The sequence below is a fragment of the Haliaeetus leucocephalus genome, unplaced genomic scaffold, assembly GCF_000737465.1.
Source record: "Haliaeetus leucocephalus isolate CR32 unplaced genomic scaffold, Haliaeetus_leucocephalus-4.0 Scaffold616, whole genome shotgun sequence".
NCBI lineage: Eukaryota > Metazoa > Chordata > Aves > Accipitriformes > Accipitridae > Haliaeetus > Haliaeetus leucocephalus.
Window position 1 is genome coordinate 5,435,844 of NW_010973052.1, and position 13,096 is coordinate 5,448,939.

A 13,096-nucleotide genomic window follows, 5' to 3' on the forward strand; every position below is an offset into this window, starting at 1 on the left:
GTTCTTATGGAAAAGAAAAAAAATCTACCACGACACTGAAAACCATCAGATCATGGGACAGTCTTCTAAGACATGGTAGAGGCCTCAGCTAAAATGGCAGATCAAATTACACAAAATATTTGCCGTGAGAGGGGTCAGTAATCCTCCAGTGGCAGAGTGTCAGATGAAGGGATCTGATTTTCCGAGTCTTCTCTGTCTGATCATCCTTGTCCCCTTGTAGCCTTTTGAGCAGTCTGTCATAAGAGTAAGCTGCACACCAAAATTAGAAATATGGACTCTACAAAGATGGTAATAATTTGGTATCCTTTTGAACTAAGGACATGATGAATTTTCTTTGCTTCTAATTGTCTTCATATTAAAAATACCTTGATATGGACAAGGCATAGCAGATTTTGGATAAAAGAATAAAAGAAGGTCTTAATCTCGAATGACACATTTTGTGGGATGATTATACATTTGACAAGATGTATTGCCTTGTTTTTACTCTGGTGACTAGAAGGCTTCTTGCTTAATTTTATTTGCAAACAGCTGCAAGACTCAGCATGTGAAAAAAAGAATGTCATGGATGAGTATTCTGGGCTGGCTGCCCAAAACTTGTTATGGTCATTATACATCCCGCACACGGTATGTGACAGTCTTCCCATCTTCATATGTGATTCTTTGTGTAAAAGGAGAGCTGAAAGGCCTATCTTGGAGTATAAATATGCAACTCTAAGGTAAATAATAAAAAGTCAACAACAAAATTAGAAACTGATAGAAACATGAAACGACTTCTGGTTTCCTGATGCACTATGAAGACTGCTATAATAATCAAGCTAGAAAAATTCAAAGCTCTGAAAATAAATCCAGTGGTTAGAATTCTTAAAACATGAAGCTGAGAGAAAACATGAAGCTTTTTCACTCTCACTTCACAAGATATCTAAAGCCTGAGTTCTCCAAATGGAGTACATTACCTTGTTAACATTGCTAAATGCATTCCACTTGCGTATATTATTTGCAAAGAATAATTTTAGATTTTGTGATCTTTGCAATAATCTTCCTAGTGTTTTTAATTGCTCTGTTCTCAAGGCTTCTGCAAGCTGTCATATGTAGTCTTCATTGACGATTATGTTGTTGATATTTATGCTACTTCTTTCAGTGTTTCTGCTGCTGCCTGTACAGTGAAGGCTGCAATGGAAATCTGCCTCCTAACTTCGTCCCAGGCTTCGTGTTGATCAGCTTTGTTTTTAATGTCAAACATGGCATCATAGATCCCTGGGAATGATTCTCCTGCATACTTGTTATGGCTGCTTGGAGCAAAGACAACATGTCTGTAGGGAAGTTGAGGGAAAAAAACAACAATATCCTGCATTAGGAAAATAAAACATTTTATAATGGATAAAACTAATCTGTTTCTGTATCATCTGTTGAATTCTTGACACTAGAGATGTAAATAAGTAAGATTATTGCAGCAATAATAACTATAATCTCCGAAGCAAGAAAATAACATAAGCCACATTATTCCATGTGAATTCCAGAACTTTATAGCTAGGAAGACTTGAGATAAAGTTGACTGAAATATTTTCCTTTCCCTCACTTTAGATGAAATGGAAAGATAAAAAAAAAAACCAGCTTCTTTTCTCACAGATATACACAATCTCCAACAGATACAGGCATGCTTTGAGGTAGGAAAGCTGATGCTTTAACAAGAGACTGTTCTCAACAGATTTTTAATCACAAGCTATGAGAGGTACAAGGACTGTAGATCTTAAGTTCTCCTTCTAGTTACTTTTTAGTGGAACTTTTTAGTGGAAAGATTACTGTTCTGAATTATGCAGACTGGTATAAGGACCAAAAAGCTAGACTTGACTTGAATATTCTGCCTCTCAAACAAGATTTACTTCTTGAACTGGATGAGAGGACTACTGAATTCACTTCACTGCTGTTGAACTACTGCCCTCTGCAATGCATTTGCTAGCATAACCGTTCTGCTATAATCGATCAAATTATAGATACTTCAATTATACCTTATATCACTTTCAAATAAAAATAACTTCCTAAGATCCTTTACCACTGAAATTACTTGAACTGAGCCCAGGGCCAAACTTTTACATCTGTTTAGAAGCCCAATGAAATCAATGGAAATGGGTTTACTGATCTGAATAGGCTTCCAACAAGACTCTTCCTCATTCTGTATAGTGTATCTCACTGAAGTTTTCCCTTATGTTGTTTTCCTTTTTCAGTCTTATTTGTCCCATTTAATCTACTTTTACCATGTTGAATAAAATCATTACAGTTCCATTTAGAGACCTGTAAATCTTAAAGGAATACTCATAGGGTACTCCAGGCAGAAAGTGAAAAATAAGCCTTTCTTACCTATAGAATGGCCTGCCAGGTAATCCAAGAGGATCGATGAAAGCCCTTTCTAGAAACATGAGCTGATCATTTAGTGATCTGACAGCAAGCTGGCTAAAAAGAAAACAGGAATATGTTAGCTACAGAGTGTTTGACCCACTCTCATCCCGTGCCCCAATGTGTACAACTCTGGATTTATGAAGGACAGTAGATCCAAGATATTGAACTTAAAGCATCGCCCACAAAAGACAGCCCATATCAGCTACCTGCACAACAGGATTATGCTGATTTGTACTGTGGGACAGTCTGGTTCATAACCTGAAAGTCTCTTAAAGCTGTTTTTAAAGGCCAAGGAATAGTGTCAAAGAAGACACAGACTTTCAGGTATTTTCTCTCATGTTGCATCTTATTGCTTTATCTCCTTTTCATTAGGATGCTTAGGCAGACCATTCACTTCTTTTGTACAACAGTTTTCTGAAGACTCTTATTTTCCACAAAGCCAGCCAGCTGCAAATTACTTCAATAAAATCACATTTATTTTTATGTAAAACCACAACATCTGAGAAACAGGAACCTTGTGATGTTAGAATAATCTTTTGAGTCATCCAAGAATTGTGTTTTTCTGATGGCAGATTGTAAATTCCCTAGAGTAGAGACCATCTGTGTCTGTGTGCTTTGAATAGCTCTGAGCATACTACTGATGCTTAACAAATAAAAGAACTGTGAAGAAGTTTATACTGAATATATGTGGGTTTGGTAGTTTACATCCAAAGTAACTTATTGTAAAGCTTCAAAGGTATTCACCAATAAAAAAATGGTAAAATTTATATCACAGTAAGCCTGGAGTAACTCTACTACCATCAATGAAATTGTTTCAAGTTTACATTGGTGTAAACAGAAACCAAAACTGGTTGGTTGAATTAAAGCTTAGATTTAGGCCATCCATCAATAAAACCATTTTGAAAATGTCACATACATGTTATATGTCACAAACATCATATTTTACATATGAAATTATTGTTAACTCATTTATCTTGAAAGCTGCTGCCATTAAAAAGATGGCTTTTATTCTTACTTAGTCTTCCATAAGGGTAAGCATATGGCTAAATTAGATTCTTCTCAAGAAATGTAACATACACACATATACAAAAGGAAGTTTGGTTTGTCACTCTGGGCATGGCCTACAAAGAATAAATTAAGAACTAAGTCAAGTGCAAATTAGGCCTTTTGGCATAGGTGGTGCATAGAATTTTTTGAAAGCTCATCAAGAAGCTTGCCACAACTACGATCATGGTACAGCTATTTTAATTTTTTTTTTTTTCATTAAGTGGTACCAGTATCTTGAAAACTAGAGTGCTAGCAAACAAAGACCACAAGTCAACATTTGTTCTTTAATGATAATCCAGTGACAAAATCTTGGGACGTCTCTCTACTTAGAGGGAGTTACACACCTGAGCTGGCTCTGCTTAGGCTAACCAGCATTCTAGTCACATCCATGTATCATCCTGGCACTGCTCCTCAACTAAAACCTGTCAAGAATTGACACTAATTATCTTGGACACTTTTTGAAGCTAACATGGCTAGATTCCCAGGCTCTGCAGTGTCTTTGATGTCCACAAATTCAACATTTCTATACTTTGTTTCCTACAGTAACCAGATCCTTAAAGACAAGAGTCCAAAAGGACTTATGATGAAACAAATGACTGACAGTCATCTGTCACCAAGGTTATTCAGGGGACTAAATGCAAGAGAAGACTATGCCCTCTCAGCCCAGAGGACTACATAGAGTATTTGACTGGAAGAAAAAAGAATTAAACATACTTATTGATATCTGTTTGTTGCAGTCTCTCATGAAAGCTAGCAGCAACTTCCGAAAAATTCTTCACAGCTGAAAAGAGAGCATCTGGAGGGAGCAGGAAAGAAGTATTTAACTTCAAATTCTGAAGGAATAATTTAACAAATCAAATTCTTCAAATTAAAGCTTTAACTTTCACTGTGACCATGATCTGTCAATTCCCACTGAATGAAAATCAGATGACCCCATATTCCTACTTTAGAAACTATGTTTGCCTTGGAGACAACAGAAATCAGTATTTTTGTGAGTATTGTTTATTATGTGGTACTTGCAGAATGTACTGAAATATCAAAAACTAGAGCATGGATTGCCAGAACCAGACTGTTCAAGTAGGTCTGGGATTTTATAAATCCCAACAACTGGTATGTCCCTCCACACATATGGAGTTTTGAGAAAGACTGAGAGTATAAGTGTGTGTGTGCACATGCGCACACATTCCTGATGTTGGTCATTAGCAGCCAAGTCCTAAAATGAATACTACATAATGTTGCCAATAAAATAAAGGCTTCTCAGGCAGGAGGCATATAGGGAATCCCTATAACATGAAATAAAATTTCACATGCCAGCACAGGATCCCTATTGTGGCATAGGGATGAACCATTCCTACCTGACCAAGCCCCAAGGCAAACTTCTTATAGTGCTTGCACTTGCCCATAAACTGAAACAACAGAAGTTCTGACCGGATATAAGGAGAATCTTTTCACTCTGAGGACAGTCAAGCACTGTGGTCCAGAGAGGTTCTGTAGCCTCTGTCCTTGGAGGTTTTCAAGACCTGATGGTATAAAGCTCTGAGCAACCTGGTCTGACCTCAGAGCTGACCCTGCCTTGGGTAGGTTGGCCTAGAGGCCTTCTGAGATTTCTTCTAACCTCAATTATCCTATGATCAGTGTTGGACAGAGAATTATCCAACACTAGAAGCTGCAAAGCGGTGTAATTTTTTTTAGGGACCAAGACAAAGATATCTTGTTGCCAACATCGGTGAACCATGCAAAGGTCAAAGAACATGCGACTGTAAGTGTTAGCTCTACTTGGCAGTGGCATAGTCTCTACACATGCACACTAGTGACAAAACATTCAAATTTCAAACTATTGGAGGGTGTAGCTCTTGTTTTATTTACTGTTCATACAGCACAAGAAAAATACCAGGTCATGACTAAGACATACATTAAGATAAGACACTGCTAGCATTAACAGAGGAGGAATGTGATGAAAGACTGTACGTACCAAAGGATACATTGTATGTTGCCAGTTCCTCTTCATGATTCCTTGACAAATTATAGATGATGTGAGCATAGTTGCTCACAGCTGATGCATAATCTCTACAGTCAAAAGGAAGCACAATGGAGTTGGCCAATTCAAACACCAGCCCTCCCCGTACCTGAGCTACTGTCAGATGATTCTTGAAAGTGGGATCATAAAACCTCTCCACAATTTCATAGGTTTCATAGACACTGTGGTAAACTGGATAGCTGCTATATTTTTCTACATTCTGAAACAAACAAACCCAAACAAAACCATTATTCAGCTGTGGCTATTTCAGCTTTGCTTGAAAGCCATTGCTGTGGGATTCAAAGCACTGTAAAGTTAAGTAAGTGTTCAGGTCACACTAATCCTATGTAACCACTACAGACAGTTGCATGACAAGAACTGCTCAGTGGTGGCTCTCTTAAACATCAACCTATGATGAGATGACTGGTCGTTTGGAGATAACTCTCTCCAGTGACCATGTACAGAGCCTAAAGAAGGTAATTAAGAACAGACACGTAACTTTTAGTTGGCTAAATTAAGGTGAGATTGCCCTTCCTCTCTTTGATTGGATCTCAACAGTCATTTCCATTCATGTCTGGATATGTCTTTTCAGAGGAAAAGACCACATTGAATAAATTGCTCCTTGAACATTTCTCAGTTAGTCTTATGTCACAGTATGCTCCAGAGTCAAACCGGTATTTTCCATGAAACATGAACCATTTTGAATTCAAAGCTTCATAAGTTATTACAAATCATTCAAAAGTCATCATAAGCCACTCATAAGCCTTCATCAGCCATAGGTGATTTTGAGCACATTCGTTTACCCTGAACAAAGGTCCTTTTGCCTGACTGACACCAAGTTGACCATTTCTATTTATCAAATATTTGTGTTGTAGTAGCACACAGAGTTCTAGTAATGAACTGGGACTCCACTCTTGACACACTAAACTGAACTACTCCAAAAAGCTGGCAGTCTAAATGGCTCAATTACAGGTGATATTATTCAGGCAGTTACAGGGGAGACAAAATTACAAAGATACAGACTTACCAAATTTTTACTGTAACGTGCTCTGCCTGAAGCGATGCCGAGACGTTGGAAAAAGACTTCAAAGTCATTGCCAGAACCCAGTTTATTTATTCTTTTAACAAGAAAGAGGAAAATGCCTTGAGTGACAATACTTAAAGTGTAATTTTAGTCTGCTTCCAAGTACTGTGGCAATTACGTATTCTGCAGTTGCACTCACTACACAATCTTTCCCTAGCACGCTCTTTCTGTCAATATACCATGAATTGCCTGTGATCCCTACATTACCTGACCTCATCAACTGCATTCTTGGAGGAGCAGAATCATCATTCTCAGGGTCAAAATTCTCAAGCCTCCTGTTCATGCTACAAAGGCCAGTTCACAAAATTGTTGTACGATAGTGTATCACCTGCAATCAAACTCTCAAGCAGAGAATTTAACTCACTGTCTTTAATCATTGAGAAGATCCAATGACCTTCCTTCTGCTGAACTTCCACTATCCCAAGCTCTCAATCGAGAGAAAACACAACAATACCAGCATGGCTCCATGGAAGAGAATCAGTCTTTGAGATTCTATAGAGAAACGCTGGTAAATTTGAGGGACAGTGTTGTAAAATCCTGACTGATGTGCTCCCCAGCCACTCAAACTCAGAGGCCTTCCAGAAGACAGGAAGCAAGTGCAAGGGAAAACTGCTGTGTTAGCATCTTGTGTGCCTGCCGCTGGCTTGTGCATACTACCCTTATTTGTCTAAATCTCTATAAACTACACAAATGCTTTACTTTTCATATCTAAAGCCTCCTCTTCATGCTGCAAAGGCAAGTTCACAAAACTGTTCCACAATAGTGCATGAGTTGCAATGAGTAAAACATTGAAATTTATACCAGCTAAGAATCACACCATTTCTTTTAGGCACTTAGTTTTTCAAGTGGATATTTCTTTAAAATCCACACTCTACAAGTTATAAAAACTTTTGGTATATCGTTTATTTTCTTTTGCCACTGACCTGGGGACCTCTTTATACTCTCTTGATGGATTTTTTTTATACCAGCTCTCATAAAGAGATTTTCCTTCAAACCCCTCATCAGGACTTGGTATCTAGAAAAAGTATATTGTAAAAAAAGACAAAGGGTACAATTTTAAATGTTACCAAGCAACAAATCTACAACCTGTCATCACGTAAAGCCTATGGCTTAGGGCAATGAATAAGTCACAGCCTTAAGTCCCTCAACTTTTCTGCATTTCCATTTTAACTTTTCAAATGCATAGCATTTTCCAGAGGAATAGTTTATTTGCTAAAAAAAGATAATTTTAGATGGAAGAAAACACAGGGAAAGCAAAACATTTCAAGTCAATATTTACATTCTGATATTTCTTTTTGAGATTTTGAGCCATTTAATTTAAATATTCAACACAAAAATCCCTCACAAAACCAAAACTTTTTGTTTCACTTTGGCAGGTAATTTCAATTTTGTCTTGGTTTAATTTAAAACTGTTTCTACCTTGTTTTAGCTCACAAAAATTATTTACATGGATGCAGCAGTAACCTTAGAAGGGCAAAGTGTACAGCACTTAGTGTTTATGTCATCACAGCTGCTACAAAGGTACACAAATCATGATCATCCTAAAGTTCATTCCTATCACTCTGACTACTTTCCAGATTACCGAGCAGGTTAAACACTGTGAGTATTTTTTCATCTTTCTTTTTTATTGGTGGGTTGCTGAGGTTTTATCATCTTTAATCTAGTAAAGATTATTAATATCTATTCTATTATTAATATCTATATCTACTAAGAATAACTCCACAATAGGAATCAAAATAAAATTAATACATTTGGAGGTTTTGGCCATGAAGCTAATTGTTCATAGAACAGCGTTAACAGCGTTAACACTTTTTGCCACAGATTAATTTTGGATGAGATCACATGGGACCTGCTTCCTGATCAGCATTCTCTTCAGAAATCAGCTACCAACAAGCTGTGGTTACATGCATTCATCAGCCTTTGTTGCTGCTTCCCAGCTTGAGGAAGGGTTATGCAACCATATTTACTGGTATTTAGGTCAACATTTTAACAATGGCTCTTGGTGTCCAAACTGAGAGTCTGCTGACCTGATTTTCTGACCGTTCTGAACACCTGCACTTAGCACAGGTTACCATGGGAACTGCAGGTGATCAGCTTTTCTGCAGTTCAGGACAGAAATATCTTTATCTGGGCACCTGATTTTAACAGAGTTAAATTTTGTCTGTTGTCTTTCAATTGCCAGAAAATTATTATACTGAATTACTACATTTCCTTTACTTTTGTACCAGTCTAATGTCAGCTTCCAAGAGATAACAAATTATTGACTCTGGAAAACACAGATGACTGAATATATACAGCAGATGAAGATGGATATAGTAGATTCATAGAATATATACAGTAGCTGAATGTACATGATATATATGTATATAAAACACAAAGAAGACTAATTAAATGTTCATGCTTTAATACAGATGAACATTAAAAAAACCCCCAAAATAAAAAGCCCTTAGTGCCAGCCTCTAAGATCCACTCTCAAAGCAAGGAACATCTTACATCCGAGATGGTGAGGTTATTTCCTGAGAAAGGTCCCTACCTTTTAATTTTGTGTGCCACACGTGTGAGAGCATCATGGTCAGAGTCAATGAATAACTAACAAGGTACACCAAAGCTGAGCACATTGACCAAACCTGTCACATCATGCTAAAAACAACACTGTAGCAAGCATAATTTCTTCCCCCGCCTAAAGGGAGTCAGAGTCTCCCACTACCATGGGCACCCTAGTGGTTGGACTGGGCAGACAGGTTTGTGCTTGTTTCTTTCCTTTGACTCATGGCATTTTTTTATTCTTTTGTTCTTAGAAGGAATACCTTGACAGGAGGAGTGGAAAAATCCCCTAAACCTGAATAGCTAATAACTTAAAGGTATAAGCTTGAAATCCCTTTACCACTTCTGGGAAAAAGCTCCAGTTACTTAGCTATTGACTTGAAAGGGGTACTGCAGTCAGAAAAGAAAGAAATATCTGACACTGTATTTTATACGCAGAGCACCATCCAGTAAGTGAGTATTGAACATGCCGGCTAAAAATTTCAAGCAGTATTACCTCTTTAGTCAGACTGTACACCAGTCTGTACATCAGTGGTGTGCAATCCACTCGTAGTGTGTAGTTTCCTGAAAAACAGGAAAAACTATTTATTCAAAGAAGCAAGCTCTACTCAGCTGAAACCTCATGCCATTATCTGTTAATAAGAAAGGGACTAGAAACCTACACTCTCTACACGGAACAAGCTGATCATCCCTGTAGAAGAGTTCTCCTGTGATCTTGTCAGTGCATTTGTATTGGTTAGGATGAATTACAGCCCAGCTTTTGAAACAAGCCTTAAGAGCTTTTCTTATATCCCTATGTTTATTACGGACATTATAAGAGCAGAAGCTGACTCTAAAGAGTTGCCATAGAACTGCTGACAGGCGCGCAGCACTTCTTGTCCCTCCCCATGACTTCCCCAATAGCGTAGCTACTGTAACAGACTTCTTCCCTGAAGCAACAGGAATATCTGAAGGATACTTTATGATTCTGGGTCATGGTTTCCCCCTATATTTACTCCCACACTAATGCAACAAAATTATCACATTGAAGCTTTGATGGATCTCCAAGCCAAAATGCCTCCCAGTCACCTGTATATACTATCATTACTACAGTAAAACACAAGTAAAAACTAGGTACCTTCGATGGAGGAATCTGCATTGATGTAAGCCACTGCCCGTGCTTGCAAAACTTTGGCATTTTCCTATGAGAAGGAAAAGAGGAAGAAAATGCTGATGAACTTTTTTCCTCAGAACTATTTTCCCGTCCACTGAAGTAACAGCTGTTTCAGGGAAAGACATCATATATTGCAAGGAGCCATATATTCTTGGTAGTTCAAAAGGAAATTTAAGAGTCTGTGTGTGTGTGAGAGAGAGGGGGAGAGGGAGAGAGGAAGAGGAAGAGAGAGGGAGGGAGGGAAGGAAGAAGTGATGCCTTCTAGTACAGATTTCTCAAAGATCCTCCACTGTGCAAATTCCTCTTTGAACACTATTGATTTACCTCAGCCCACTCAGTTGATCCTAACAAGCCAAATTCCTCTGCATCCCAGCTTGCAAATATCACTGTTCTCCTTGGCCTCCATCCTGCAATAAAAGACTATGAAAATTGTATTACAGAAATAAAGACTGCTTGTTACATATAACTAATGTGAAAATAAATGTCATTTTCTGGGGGCTCATCTTTTATCCTGATCTGTGGGGAAAGAGGTGTGTTTAGGAACTTTAATACCAACTTCTTCACTAACCTAATCTAATAATGGTTTGCTAATTTTGTAGCAATCTCACCTCTATTTCAGTATTGTGCCAAATAATGTATTCTTTTTCTTCTCTCAGCTTTAACTGCAAGAAAATTTTCTAAAATTTAAAATTCTGAACAAGGAAAAATAACGTGCTTGTGCACAAATTCTTGAAAGAAAGCTTTTCTACTCTTTTTGCTCTGTTCAATTTAGTACACATTGTATACCAGTGTCTACTTTGACAGAAAAGTGTTTGGCATGTTTTCATATCAATTACTGAATTTCTTTGACCTGTCTCCCAAATGCTGGATTTCAAAACCTAAGAAATTCCCTGTAACTTTGACAGATCACCTTCAAAACAAAGATCTTTCACTTGAAGTTCTGCATTTGATTTAAACCCAGATCAAATGGAATAGGCTTTATTGCCCTGCCTCTGTATCTCTGCCCAAAGTTTTCTTTGAGGCTACTGGAACCTTTTAATCTTTTGCTCCCTTTCTTTTTTACCTTTGTTTTTGTTTGTTTTTTTTTTTTCAGCTGGCATTCTAAAGACAGTTTCCCCTTACATACAATAACTGGGAAGGAATGGAAAGAAAACTAAATGTCAATAGATTTTAAATGTAATGGATAGGCAAAGAAAGCTCCTCTAGCATAGTATTTGAGTTATGTTAGAGCTTCTTCCCATGGGATGTCAGATAGGGAGACAGCAATTGCTCTGACAGCAGCAGAAACTTGGTACAGTTGTCATTTGTTCCTATTCTAATGTAACTAGTCGTGAGGTATTTTTAATCATTACCTCCTACTACGTTTGCACAGCTCATTCTCTGCATTATAGACATGCTTTATTCTTGGGTCTGTCTCCAAACTACAGTCAAGTGCTGAGGCTGAGAAGGCTCTTGATGTTGCCCTGATGAAGCCTTGATCAGTCCATGACTGTATAAATTTTATAGGACCATTGAAACATCCAGTCTGACCAGCCTCAAATACACAGTAATCGATTGTACCTAAATGTCGTATTTATTTCAGTATCCCCTATTCTCTGTTTTGTCTTCCTTCAGGTGTACTTTCTCTTGAGTAGAAGTACCTCACATATACCAAGGTTGTAACTGGAACTAGTTAACAGCTGCAGAGCAGCGTGCTTATTCGAGATCAGTGAGATACATGTGTGTAATTCTAAGCATATGCTTAAATCCCAGTGAAATCAATGGGCACTGCTGAGAGCAATGATTTTGGTGGGCTTTATTCTTTCATTACATTACCTTTCTTTTTCAGTTTTCCAAAGCTCCTCACAATCTCATGAACCACAGCTGCCCCACTCTGAGGATCAATGCCACCAAACACCCATGAGTCACGGTGGCCTCCCAGGATGACGTATCTGTCTAGAGAAATTAATTATGGGGGGTTTACTTAGAAAAACTTTTTTCCTGCCATACAGATGTTAATTCGAAGCAATTTCTAATTTTCGATGTAGGTGCAACAAAGCTTAATAGTTTATAATACAATGATAGAAAGGCAAAAGACATTTTAAATCTCCAAAGACATTTTTCTGCATTTTCAGCCAGTGCTAAAGAATTTGTCAAACACAGTAACTTGGTCCCGTAAGACTTAAAACCTCTTAAATTCCATAATGTTACTATTATTATTAGAAGTAGTGCAGCTTTCCTCTAAAGATAGAAGCATTGTTCCATATTTTACAACAGTGTGTTTCATGGTAAAGCTGATCCACTAATTATATTTGTACAGCATGCCAACTCACAACATTAAGGTGTGCTGAATACAATATTTCTCTCAATATATATAGTCAGTCATAAAAAGGGTTGTCCAAATCATGACAGAGAAGTGATTAATAAGATCAAAGTCAGACTAGATCTCTGTGCTACTATAATATGGTTAACAGTTGTGTTTCAGGCAACAGGGAAGTGCTGCAGTTACAAGTTAAATGATGCTATCATCATCCTATGGATGTCTATATATCTATTTTTTTAGAGTGTATAATCACACTGGTTACAAGAGACTGTAAGACAGACAAAAAGTCAGTAGTGGTGGATATGACATCTTCAGATGGAATGCAAAATCCACACCTGTTTTAGTAGGGAAGAATATCCACTTAAGAATATTCTTTCAATTGCAAAGTTACTTGCCTGAAGACAAATATTTCTGTCTTGGTTATGACTCCCCCTTGAAAATCAGCATGTACAGTGAAACTGCTGACGTACCCTGAACCATAAGAAACCTGGTGCAATAAATATTTCAACACCAATGATCATGTAGAGCAATATTTCAGAGACAACTATAGTCCTC

The 13,096-nt window shown here is 37.6% G+C and overlaps 1 protein-coding gene across 2 annotated transcripts in view; it reads right to left on the reverse strand.

Annotated features, from left to right (window-relative positions):
* Positions 1–1,120: 1,120 nt before the first annotated feature.
* The window catches only part of LOC104838486 (putative N-acetylated-alpha-linked acidic dipeptidase), a 30,408-nt gene continuing 18,432 nt past the window's right edge, over positions 1,121–13,096 (reverse strand). The window contains exons 10-19 of one of the 2 annotated variants that reach the window (XM_010578246.1): positions 12,055–12,174; positions 10,564–10,646; positions 10,204–10,267; positions 9,583–9,650; positions 7,466–7,557; positions 6,486–6,576; positions 5,414–5,678; positions 4,156–4,237; positions 2,356–2,448; positions 1,121–1,310 (exon numbers count right to left, since the gene is read on the reverse strand). In XM_010578246.1, the coding sequence (XP_010576548.1) occupies positions 1,121–1,310; positions 2,356–2,448; positions 4,156–4,237; positions 5,414–5,678; positions 6,486–6,576; positions 7,466–7,557; positions 9,583–9,650; positions 10,204–10,267; positions 10,564–10,646; positions 12,055–12,174 (1,148 nt within the window). The remainder of the gene's footprint in view (positions 1,311–2,355; positions 2,449–4,155; positions 4,238–5,413; positions 5,679–6,485; positions 6,577–7,465; positions 7,558–9,582; positions 9,651–10,203; positions 10,268–10,563; positions 10,647–12,054; positions 12,175–13,096) is intronic. The other variant, XM_010578247.1, reaches the window with a different exon arrangement.